The sequence below is a fragment of the Astatotilapia calliptera genome, chromosome 7 (assembly GCF_964374335.1).
Source record: "Astatotilapia calliptera chromosome 7, fAstCal68.1, whole genome shotgun sequence".
Classification (NCBI taxonomy): Eukaryota; Metazoa; Chordata; class Actinopteri; order Cichliformes; family Cichlidae; genus Astatotilapia; species Astatotilapia calliptera.
The window spans coordinates 2,970,173-2,983,211 of NC_137428.1; the positions used below are offsets into that span (position 1 = coordinate 2,970,173).

At 43.3% G+C, this 13,039-nt stretch overlaps 1 protein-coding gene across 3 annotated transcripts in view; it reads right to left on the bottom strand.

The window, feature by feature from the left end:
* The window catches only part of cmip (c-Maf inducing protein), a 45,733-nt gene that overhangs the window by 11,678 nt on the left and 21,016 nt on the right, over nt 1-13,039 (bottom strand). For 2 of the 3 annotated variants that reach the window (XM_026172487.2, XM_080303366.1), the window contains 10 exons: nt 11,385-11,510; nt 8,166-8,216; nt 6,835-6,996; nt 6,654-6,695; nt 6,222-6,284; nt 6,036-6,116; nt 5,117-5,220; nt 2,334-2,438; nt 871-1,326; nt 710-775 (listed from right to left, as the gene is read on the bottom strand). In XM_026172487.2, the coding sequence (XP_026028272.1) occupies nt 710-775; nt 871-1,326; nt 2,334-2,438; nt 5,117-5,220; nt 6,036-6,116; nt 6,222-6,284; nt 6,654-6,695; nt 6,835-6,996; nt 8,166-8,216; nt 11,385-11,510 (1,256 nt within the window). Of the gene's footprint in view, nt 1-709; nt 776-870; nt 1,327-2,333; nt 2,439-5,116; nt 5,221-6,035; nt 6,117-6,221; nt 6,285-6,653; nt 6,696-6,834; nt 6,997-8,165; nt 8,217-11,384; nt 11,511-11,670; nt 12,021-13,039 lie in introns of those variants that run through there. The other variant, XM_080303367.1, reaches the window with a different exon arrangement.

Here is a 13,039-nt window from a genome sequence, read left to right on the forward strand (position 1 = left end):
AGGAGGACGCTGCTAATAAAGTTACACAATTACACAGTGAATTCACTTTTATTATTATATTTACAAAATCCCACAGTTTGTCTCGGTCGTATCGTTTTATTTTGTTGTATTTATCCGTGGCACAAATAAGGTTGGGGACCGCAGGTTCAGTGGCCTCAATGAACACAAGGTGCTTTTTGGTCTTTCATCATTAATAACATAAATGATATTATCCAGCATTCTAACTCATACAATACTTTTTGATAGTTCGACACATTTTTAATAAGAAAAAGACGTTTTTTGGAGATTTTTCTCCAAATCCGAGTTCTGTCCTTTTTTTCTTGGTCATTCAGATTAAGATGAATGACTGGATGAGTGAGTAAATGTGAATATGTGAAAACAGAGGAAAAATGAATGCTCTGGTACGAAAAGGTTTGGTGTCTGAAGGCAAAGTGATGGTGGGTGTTTTCATCAAACTGGATACTAAAGTTGCTTTAATCTGCTGAAATGTGGAAGTGTAGTCTTCACTGTCTACGCTGTCTTACCATCGCTTTTTATTAGTCTGTCATTTAGCCCCACTCAGCTAATATGTGTCTGTGTGTTTATGAATGGAGCCTGCTCAAGCCATTGGGTGACATCATGGTGGATTTATCTGGTTTTTTTAAATTTGCATATCCTATTATATTTGCAGCGTGCAACATATGCTACATTATCTATGATGAACACTCACTCTTTAGGGAAGGGGATGGGCTGCAGCAGGCTGGCCAGAGCAGGTCTCCAGTCGTCATAGTCTGACCTACAGTCACAAAGCAAGAACACAGAGTCAGTGTCACCCTGTCAACCCGGAGAAAAATGGTTTTGGCGTGCTACAGCACTGACGCATTAACTCACAGCATCTTGAGGATGAGAGCGAAGCAGCCCAGCACTCGGTCAGCCTGCGCCGGCAGCTGGATGGAGAGCGTGTTGACGGCCGGGCTGACCAGCAGACAGTCGATAAGGTTGGGTTCGCTGTCGCCCCTCGTCGGCCCGCCCTTCCGCTTGGTGTTTGCCGAATTGTTGTTCCGCTCTAGCTCCACCAGGATCTCGCTGGAGTTGACGACGGAGGGAGGAGGAGAGAGCGGCAGGGAGGACGTCGGAGAGGAGATGGGGATGGTTGGAGCCACGGGGTTAGTGGGGGCTGGGGGAGGTGGCTGAGGAGGACTGGGGGTGGTAGAGAGCGGTAGGATGGTGGCAGGAGGTGGCGTTGGGGGTTCGGGCCGCAGCAGGCGTAGCGGCATCGGGGGTTTGCGGTCGTTCTGCTGTTGACAGCCGTTTCGGATTTCCTTCAGGCTGGGGGAGTTGTCCCGACTGCAACGAGCAAGAGAGGAAAACATCGGTCATGCTGGAGAGCGTGCATGAAAAAGCGTAAGCGCAGATGAGAGACGCAGGTGAGGTGCAGCTGGAGGCAGAAGCGATGTTTCCTGGAGTGACAGCTCCTTCGTGGGTTAGTGCTTTGGAAAAAGTGGCTCCTCTCTGGGGTGAACAGCGCTAAAGGGATGGTGATAATGAGCTGAGAGGGCCCGTCAAACCACCAAAGAGTCCAGATGGGAAACACCAGAAAGACACATTTCAAAAAAATAGTTCTAAAATAAATAAAAACCAAGTCCAAAATGCTGATGTTGAATGTTAAATCCACACACCAATGGCTGATGCCACAGCATCCACAAGCACTGAGCTGCATTTAATAAGAAGCAAAACTGGAAACTGTGAATAGTCCTGCAAGAACCCAACAAACCTCAGGTTATTCTTCTTAATAAACATAATCAGCTTATGTATTTAATTACTTTCCATTTATTCTTTTGTATATAATTGCTCATGTATTTCTGTGGCACTCTGGAACATTGCAGATTAGTTTAGGGCTATAAATGGCATAATGTGGTCTGATGATCGAAACAGTTACCGTCTGCTTTCCTGGTAACATCTGCAAATTGGTGTTTGTATCGTTTCCTTCATATTAGTCCTACAAGATGTGGGAAATTACCAGTCATGTGTTTGTCTAATCAATGACAACGTGAAGGCAAACAACAGAATAACCCTTCTGCCGGAACAGCAGCAAAAAGGAGCCTTAGAAGCAATGGTGTAAATACTCTCGATGAATGCTGTGCAGTGAGCTTTCTCTAGTATAAAAAGTGCAAAATGAAAACTCTGAGATGATGCAACAACAAGCGTACAGGCTGAGTGAGAGTTGGAAAGAAGAGAAGGACGAATGTGAAGGTGGTAAGACGAGTAAGCGTTTATTAAATGAGTTCAGGGAAAAGACAAGAAGCAGAAGAAGAAGCAGATACTGTTTGCGTGTGGATATGGGCGTGACTGACCTGTTGATGAACTCCTCATAACAGGAATAAATGGCAGCCAGACACACTGCCACCAGGTTTGGCAGGACACGTGGGTGAGGGCACTGGCCTGTGGGCCCGTGCATGCTGCAAAGCAAACGTGCAGGTCAGAGGACGACTTGCAACTTATCTAAATCCAGTGTGAGTCTAACGATACTCGTCCTCTAAGCTGATGCTAGAGGACTACAGGGAGTGCAGAATTATTAGGCAAGTTGTATTTTTGAGGAATAATTTTATTATTGAACAACAACCATGTTCTCAATGAACCCAAAAAACTCATTAATATCAAAGCTGAATGTTTTTGGAAGTAGTTTTTAGTTTGTTTGTAGTTTGAGCTATTTTAGGGGGATATCTGTGTGTGCAGGTGACTATTACTGTGCAGAATTATTAGGCAACTTAACAAAAAACAAATATATACCCATTTCAATTATTTATTTTTACCAGTGAAACCAATATAACATCTCCACATTCACAAATATACATTTCTGACATTCAAAAACAAAACAAAAACAAATCAGCGACCAATATAGCCACCTTTCTTTGCAAGGACACTCAAAAGCCTGCCATCCATGGATTCTGTCAGTGTTTTGATCTGTTCACCATCAACATTGCGTGCAGCAGCAACCACAGCCTCCCAGACACTGTTCAGAGAGGTGTACTGTTTTCCCTCCTTGTAAATCTCACATTTGATGATGGACCACAGGTTCTCAATGGGGTTCAGATCAGGTGAACAAGGAGGCCATGTCATTAGTTTTTCTTCTTTTATACCCTTTCTTGCCAGCCACGCTGTGGAGTACTTGGACGCGTGTGATGGAGCATTGTCCTGCATGGAAATCATGTTTTTCTTGAAGGATGCAGACTTCTTCCTGTACCACTGCTTGAAGAAGGTGTCTTCCAGAAACTGGCAGTAGGACTGGGAGTTGAGCTTGACTCCATCCTCAACCCGAAAAGGCCCCACAAGCTCATCTTTGATGATACCAGCCCAAACCAGTACTCCACCTCCACCTTGCTGGCGTCTGAGTGGGACTGGAGCTCTCTGCCCTTTACCAATCCAGCCACGGGCCCATCCATCTGGCCCATCAAGACTCACTCTCATTTCATCAGTCCATAAAACCTTAGAAAAACCAGTCTTGACATATTTCTTGGCCCAGTCTTGACGTTTCAGCTTGTGTGTCTTGTTCAGTGGTGGTCGTCTTTCAGCCTTTCTTACCTTGGCCATGTCTCTGAGTATTGCACACCTTGTGCTTTTGGGCACTCCAGTGATGTTGCAGCTCTGAAATATGGCCAAACTGGTGGCAAGTGGCATCTTGGCAGCTGCACGCTTGACTTTTCTCAGTTCATGGGCAGTTATTTTGCGCCTTGGTTTTTCCACACGCTTCTTGCGACCCTGTTGACTATTTTGAATGAAACGCTTGATTGTTCGATGATCACGCTTCAGAAGCTTTGCAATTTTGAGACTGCTGCATCCCTCTGCAAGATATCTCACTATTTTTGACTTTTCTGAGCCTGTCAAGTCCTTCTTTTGACCCATTTTGCCAAAGGAAAGGACGTTGCCTAATAATTATGCACACCTGATATAGGGTGTTGATGTCATTAGACCACACCCCTTCTCATTACAGAGATGCACATCACCTAATATGCTTAATTGGTAGTAGGCTTTCGAGCCTATACAGCTTGGAGTAAGACAACATGCATGAAGAGGATGATGTGGACAAAATACTCATTTGCCTAATAATTCTGCACTCCCTGTACATGGTAACTGTGTACGAGCTTTCTGGGGGTACAGCCTCACCTGCACTTAAACAAAACACTGTATACTTGAATTCTTTAGGAATGCCAGTCACTAGTGACCTGTAAAGGATAGCTAGGAATGCTAGTGATTCTACTATGAGTGTAGCGGGCTACACCTGTCACGCTGGAGATGATAAGGACAAGACAATGACGGTGTTAGCTCAGAAATGCTACCGATTTGGCTCAAAATACTAGTCGGCAGTTCCAGGAAGTGTAGAGGTTGGTAAAAGTGAGTGGCTTGTCTCACGCAGTGAGGAGAAAGGTCATGCTGGCCTGTTACTTTGAACTGCTGGCCTACCGCTCTTTGGTTTTCACACAGATTCAGTTCCTCCTTGCGTACGGGAAATATCTGCAGTGTGCTGCATTTTATCCAACAGCCTTTGGCTTCAAATTATATTCACTTCCTCTTGGATTGTGAATCATTCAAATAAAAAACTAATGTGCTACTTATGTGTTATTATATTGTCTATTATGAGATTTCAAAGAGCTTGTAGAGTTGGTGCCCAGTTCCTACCACGAGGACAAGTGGACAAGAAACACACACCTCACACACACTCAGTGTCATCAAACTCGATGTTATATTATTGATAAAATAAATAATAATAAATAAATAACTGTCCAAGTGTTCAGGCAAATTACAATCTGATGGTTTGGCAACATTTTTCTCTTTTTCTTAAAACTTTCATCTCAATAAAGCTCAGCTGAACACACGGCCTCTCTCAGGCTCGCCGTAGCCTTATTTCTGGTTTCCAGTAGACTGGTCTGGCTTTGGTCTGCGCAGCATGTTTACCCAGTATTGAAGGCAATGCCCCAAAAACGTTTTTCCCCCTTTTTAAACATCCTGCCATCCTAACCGCGAGCTACAGCTGTGGCCTCCAGAGCAATTAAATCCCACCTCACTGCATCTTTAAATAGAGGCTGTAGTCTGAAGTTATTGAGTCACGGATTACAGATTTATAGCAGCACATGCTCACCTGTGAATAAACTTCTTGACCACCTCCATTCCACCGTTGAGCTCATTAAGAGCCAGGATGTACTCCTGAGTGAAGAGACGCAGACGAGGACACTTCCCGAAATCCTGTCAGCAACAGCCAAAAGCAGAGTTAGGAATATATCATCCAAAATACAAAATTGAATGATGAATAAAGGATATGCAGAAATAAAAACTTTTCTTATTCTCATTAGCTACTATTAAGTTGCTGCTCATGAACCAAGGGCTTGTACAGGACTTTATGGACACTTGTGGGAACTTTACATGGCAATTCATTCATTCATGCTTTTTAAATTCTCACAGAACTGAAGACAGCAGACGGATTTAAACTCTCTCATTGAGCAAAATGCGCGTCGTCATCCACTGAGATCAGATTTTTCCAGTGTAAACAGAGAAAACCACAGAGAACAAAGTACTTTAACCTTTTAACATTTACAAAGTCTGAAATATATTTCTGCCTGCATGGAAATGCTTCTGCAGAAACCCTTAATTTGAAAGCTAACGGTCTCTGAGGGATTTCTCAATATTTACCAATTTAGCATGACGTCAAAACACAGTCCAACCCTAACCTTAGATGGGTCACAGATGATCTGGTGGGTGATACGACGTTAAATTACAACACAGCACCAAACAGCTAACAGAAAGCTCCCAGGGTTAAGACGCCACAGGAATGTGGCATTTGCAGCCAAAAACACAAAACTGCCTGCAATAAACAGTCATCAAAAGGGGAGGTGGGCTACGTGGAACCAGTAAAGATTTTTACAGCAGATCTATCGTTGCTGGGAATCACTGGTCTTGCAAAATCTTCTGCTTCCTAAAAAATTACTTTAAGAATTCTAAAATAAGAAGAAGATAAAAACGGCGCTGTGCAGAAAAGCGGTACTGGACTCAGCCGATCTCACCATGTTGTGTTTGAGGATTCTCTGAACCACAGGAGTGAACACTTCGATCACAACGCTCGACCGCGGTCGCTCCCGACAGTGCTGCAACACACGAGATCGACGGGCGTCAACAAGGAAGCGCTTTTAATTATTTGCAATATTTACGACAGAAGAAACGTGTTCAGCATCCGATGCACAAGAGCTCACCTTACAGAAGAACTCGCACAGATCAGGTGGAGGGTGGTTGTTTTCCAGAAGAGGAGCGATGGCCTGCACAAACACACATGTACACACACAAACGCACACATACAGGTGACTATTTCCATATCATATCTCTTATTTACACAGGCCCAGAGCCAGCATGCTGTCAGGTGAAGGAGCTGTGTGAAAACAGGCCACAGGTGAGCTACACAAACATTGCAATTTCCCTAAGCATCAAGCTCCCCCTGCTCTGCCCAGTTACCACCGCGTGGGTATCGACCGCCACGGTCGAAAACACACAAATAAAAAAAATCTAGCATAAAGAGAGACACGGGGACAATCTATATTCTTCAGTCTAACGAGCAAAGCAACTGAAGCTTGTTAACGATTAATAAACTTGTTAAATATCAGTTTAGTGCACAGTGACAGCAAACTTACCACGATGATGTTTTCATGATCCTGAGGACTGAGGTTTGAGTTCTGCAAAGGAAAAAATCAAAAATAAGGAAGAACTAATTATGAGTACGGAGTTAACAATACGTCTAACGATGGAAGCTCTCCACCTTAAAGGAAACGACATCATCACAGCAATGTCACGCAACACGAGTGAGTGTGCTACCTCAGCCAGCAGGGTGGAGATGATGTGCAGTGGAGCTTGGTGGATGGATTCATCCTGCAGCGGTGAGGTCAGAGCCATGTCCACCAGCGCTCTGATCTCCTTTAGCGCCACGTCCCAGCGACTCGGGTTGTTTAGGACCTTGCGATACTTGTAGATCTTTTTCTGCAGGAGAAACGATGCGATGAACAGCTGAGCACCGGCCCAAAGGCCGCAGGACTGCACATGACACATCAGGGTGCTGCGTTTGTGTCTGTTTGCACAGGTATTTGCCTTTGGAGGGCCCAGGAAAACTGCTTGTGTACAATGCTCCAACAAAGAAAAAACAGCCACATAGCTCGATGATGTAGCTGAGTGACAGCTGAGTTTAGCACAGACAACAGAGCAGCGAATGCTTTTTATCGTTTTTAATGTTCAGTTTAACTTCAGCTTTTTCTACATTTGAACTTCGCTCTTCTGCAACTTATTGACCCACTAAAGCACAAGCAACACCAACCCACAGATGGTTGTTTGTGCCACTGTTGGTGACAACAAACAGCTACTACATGTTGGCGAAGGTGCGCGAGGCTGTCCGCAGGCAAATACTTATGCAAATGGATACAAATCCAAGACCGTAAATCCACCTTTAGACAAAAGGAACTGCAAAGATATGCAAAGAAAGAAAAAAACTAAGCTCACACACAAAAAATACACAGAAAGAAAACAACTGTGGAAAGACACAGACCGCAAAGAGAGACAGAACAGCTACAAAGAGACAAAAAGTTCCTCATAGTTGGATGGAGCCAAGAAAAAAAGGAAAAAATGTACAAAACACCTAAAAAAAAGCCAAATAAACGTATGACAATGATAAGCAAAGCAGACACAAATCATTAGGAAATAATATAAAAGTGGTTTTTGTCTCGTTGGTCCTCCTTTGTCACAGTTTCCTCCGTGTTTGTGTTGGACTTTTATTTTAAAGGTGTCCCAGGAAACGTGTGTGTCACACACTAACCTGAAACATTTGTACAGTGCAGAAGTCATTGCAAGTACTAAGGCATACTTCCTTGTACAGCTTTATTTAGCTCTGTGAGCACAGCATGGATTCAGACCTGACAGGTTTAGAGGTCTGGTCCTCATAAAGGTCCATGAAGTGCTATAAAATGCTGTGTGGGGTTGGGGAAAGGTGTGCAATAATAAACATCCATTTCTGATGTTTTGAGATGATAATTCTGCAGTAAATGTCACCGTGTGTGGTAATCTTTACAAAGTGGAGGACAGGGTGAAGGCTGCAGCTTTAATGAGGCTGAAGAAATGATTGAATTCATAGTTAAAGAAAGAAAAAACAGTGACCTTACCTTCCACTGCAGGGAGTGAAACCACTGGTCCCTCAAGTAGCTGTTTGCAGCCTGCAGCAACACACACACACACACACACACACACACACACACACACACACACACACACACACACACGCAAAATGTCAAATGATTTCGAGTATATCCTGAGACAAACTTTTGCTGCTGTGCAAAAAGTCACAAGTTCACCTTTTAGCCAGCATTAAATGACCAGATCTACAGTTTTATTAAAGACTCCTGCGCTGTGAAGAAGAGAAACAGATTTAATGCACCCATGAAAGCAAACCTGATGGTCAGAGAGCTGCTAAAACAATATCAAAAACTTGCAGTGCTGCAACTGTCAGATGCACAGTTAATAATAACAACCACTCTGTGCATCTGCCAAGAAATCTCTAAGTAATCAAAGTAATTGTAATCTTAGTAATCTAGTCTAATTTAAAGTCTTTTAACTAGAATAAAAATGTAATAACTGGACATGTCGGACTTCCTGATAAAGTTGATGGCGTCCACAGTGAGACCGTTCCACTCGTGTCTTTAGAAACAGAGCCGTGGCTTCAAATCGCAAATATTTTGCTTGGTGATATCGTCTCAGTGGAAGGACACCAAATATGGATGTTTTATTAAATAAATTAAAATACTCTCATCTCCTGCACCCCCATCGTGACACATCGCACAAACTCACATTAAACCAGCTCAACTGACAAACCTCCAACAAATACGACACAAAGAATCGTCGCCTAAGCTGTCATCCCTGATGGTCATTAATTGCTGTATTATCAGAAACTGATTGCATGTTATTTCCAACCCCATTCCATCGCAGTCTGATATCACAGATTGATATATTGACTCTGTCTTATGGCAACACTTATGGCAGGTTTTAGCAACAGTGTTGACAGCCTGACAATCTCATTTAACAGGAAATACATAACTGCAGTGAGATAACTTTATCTTATTGGATAAAATAGATATTGACAAAAAAGTCAAAGGAAAAAAAGGTGATAAATACTCAGGATATCACGAAACGTTGAAACGCCGCCGTGCTTGCAGCAGCTTAACGTGAACGCGGATGAGCTCCGGCGTTGGATTCATCTCTACGCGTTTAGAAAGAGTTCAAACCTTTTTTAGGTATTCGACTTACACAATGTGCCGACCCAACCCATGAGCGACTGTTACGACATTATTACTTCAAACTACTTTGTTAATTTGCGCAGCGCTATCATGCTGTGTGCTACACAAACTGCCTTTGTGGTTGTTCCTGGTACAGTACGTACCAGGAACAACCACAACCACATACAACCGTGTGTGCGGTTGTATGTTTAGACAAACATACAACCGCACACACAACCAGAAATCAAAAAGATCACGCACAGAAACACTGCATGCAGCGCAACATGACCACAAAGAGATGCTAAACAACAGTTAAAGGAACAGTTTCTGTGCAGTGAAACAGCTAGGCTTTCAGTTTGTTGATTTTGTATTAAAAGCAGATGTTGGGGCAAGTCAAGTACTAGAGTACTTAAATATAGTAAAGTACAGTACAATTACAGCCTTTGGTGCTCATGAGTACCTGCCTGCTTCAGCTTAACCTACAATATAGCGTCAGGTTGGGGTTTCTAGTCATCAACTTGACCTTCAAATCTACCATCCATCCACTAAACACTAAATGCACGTCAGTGTTCTTTACATAGCTGAAGATTTATTCCAGGTTTGCCAGCGTTCCACGACCAGCAAAGCTTCAAAGTGGGAGCATCGGGCGGTGGTCCAAAGAAGGCCAGCAGGCACAAGCAAACACAGCTGAAGAGGCTGACATTCACTGTTGACCCCCAGCACCAATCATAGGCCGAGCTGTGTATCCAAGGTAATTGGGCTAATGGGTAACGGTACTAAATGTGCCCCCTGAGCGGCTCTGGTTAATGCTGAAATGAAATTTTCTCAGAGTTCAGCAGGTACATGGAGCGACAGGCCAAAGACAGGACCTTGTGTTGTCCCAAGCCAAAGCAGACAGACAAGCTTTAATAAGTTAAAGATCGAGGTAAATTCAGACTGCGTAAAACCGTAAAAATACTCATTTAACAATGCTACAAACAAAACAGCATTTACACAATTATCTGCAATTATTTAACCTTTTGTCACATTCCAGCTGTTCATAGAAATACTTGCTAATAATGAAACTAAATAAATGAAAATCAATGTGACGGGCGCAAACAGAGTGATGCTATTCCAGCTTTAAACATGGCCGCCTAATAAGAAGAAGGATCAATGACCTGATGATAATTTTTACCGTTCTGTTGTGTAACAACAACAGTGACCAGAGCACAGAGCAGAGAGTCTTGATCCAATTATCCACTGGACGCCACATAAGCCACCTCTAAATGTGGCTGCTGCCCACAGAGGTGTCGGCTCCCAGGTTTGTTCCACTGTAGCTGGTCTGGAGTCACCGGTGTCGCTTTGTAGTCATTTAGTGAAGTAAGCGTTGTATTGATGTACAACTGTGATCAAGTTTAAACTTAACCTTTAAATAAGGATCTGTAGTAGGATAGGGCAGATCAGATTTGACAAGCTGACGCAACCAGATGTGGAAAGTGTGTTTTGACCGTGAGTTCCTGGAATGTGCAAATCAACCACAATGTTTTGATCTAGTTTCAGAAACTGCCTAGTTACAGATACGCTCCGAAGGAGACAAAGAGTTACGTTTTCATGAGACTTCAGCTGCACGGAGGACTTTGCTCTTAGTAATTTACTAATTGTGCTGAACACAAGAGGTTAAAATTATTAGAGCAACAATCAGTGCAACACTGAAAACATCCACTAACCTCTCTGGACAGCATTAACATTTGTGAGAACAGTTTTCTACATTTTCATTCTGTTGTCTTTGTTTTTAAAGTATTTATAAAGTTTGCAGCGCTTTTGCTGTTTGAAACCTATTTAAATATACACTCTGTACGTTTTTAAGACATGTCAGGTCGGTAACTTGTTGTTAAGTCTGGTTAAATGTTTAGTTAGAAATATGAAGTGTATATCTACATGCTGACAACATCAACCTTGTTTCCAAATGTTAAGTCTTTTTCTCACTTTTTGACCAACAAATCGTTCGGCCGACCTCGAAGCCCTCGGTGTGACGGATTGTTAACACGACCCTGCTCACAGCTCACACATGCTACCAAAAACATAACCTCCCTGGCGGAGGCGAAAATAGTCGTAATAATGATAATGAATTACCTGCAGCAGGACGGTGCCACCAGGGAAGCTGAGCTGCACGCAGTACTTTGGGGCATTGTCCCAAGAGAGGAGCTGCAGGTCCTCTATGGAGCTGTAGGGCAATGATGTCTCCATGTAACCGGTGGGCTGGGGAGGAGAGAGGGAAAGAGCAAGAGGATATTAGTCTGCCACTGTCTAACATTTACAGTACATATTGTATATTTAAACAAAGCAGGAGGAGAAAAAGGCATTTATTTTTTACTGGCAGTCAGCTGGAAAGACAAAAAGAAACATATCCCAGGCTAACCTGCCCTGGGTAAACACGAGGCCAAACAAAACCTCCAAATACAGCCGAGTGGTAAATGCTGTGAAAACAGTACACAGAGTAATCTTTATCAGCTGTGGTGACATTTGATTTAGTTCCAAGTAAACATTCACCGAATGCAAGAGCAAAGTGGAAAATCAATTTAGCAAAAGCCATTAATCACGCAAATACACAAACATCAGCCAGAAAGACATGACGGCGGAGCTTTAACTCAACGCGCATGCAGGAAAAGGCCCTTTGGTGCGATGGCAGAGCTCTGATCGCAGTCTCATCGCAGTGCACACGAGTAACACGCCACAACCCGTTTGCTAGTCTCAAAATGATTACAGAAACGCTGACAAATGACCACAAGTTTCCGGACTCAGGAACAGAAGAGTCTTCAGAGAAAGGGAGGCGGGGGGAGCCAAGCAGATAAAAATAACGAGGCTGAGAGAAAGCCACAAGGAAACCGAGCCTGTATATCTTCTAACCCGCAGGAGGAGCTTGAAGAGAAATGTTTAATGCCACTCTAAAATAAGACGAGTGTCGGCCAGCACTGCAGAAACAGCAGCAAATGAATCATCAGCTGATTTCCCAGACGCCGGCCTCACTGCGTGATTTTCGACCAATTATTGTCGATGGCAAGATTAACTGTATATCCACACAAATGGCCCGAGTGGACGTCATCTGTAGTGGCTTTCTCTGCATAGCTCTGCTGGAATTATCGTCCTTATTTTGCTTTTCATTTTTCTGAGGCCATTTCCCTTCAGAAACTTTGGAAAACACAGAGTGGAGAGGCAACATTTTCTCTCAGGGCGGCAGAGCGAGTGTGAAAAGTTTCACTGGGAGCAACTTCGTCACACATACAGGACGTCCCGCTCTGAAAGCCATTTCTGTAATCTGTGAAACTGTACAGATTGAGTTTTTATGCCAGTGGTTAAACACAGATAACACATTACAACTTCCATTTTGGCTTTCTCGCGGTGACTTGATTGCAAAACACCGGGTTTGCAAAAACGTCATGAAGTTTGGCATCTAAAGAGAGAAGTGACTAAAGTGTGGTAGCTGACCTGCTTTATTTGGCGTGTTGCTGACTGAGAATGAAACTGGGAAAGAACCACAGCTGATCTGCTCCGTCAGACGTAGGTTTAATAATGCAGTAACCAGGTCTATGTATCAGTAGTAACAATGTAAATATAGTAGCACACATGTAGCTGCCCACCTGACTGAGACGGGCTAAAGTTAAGGACACCCCCTCCTTTTTTTCCTGTTTATTGTATTAATAACATAAAAGTGCAGGCGGGCAGATACAGGAAGCTTAACTCGAGCCACCTTTTCTTCTTTTAAAGCACAAATAATGCAGCAGTTAAAC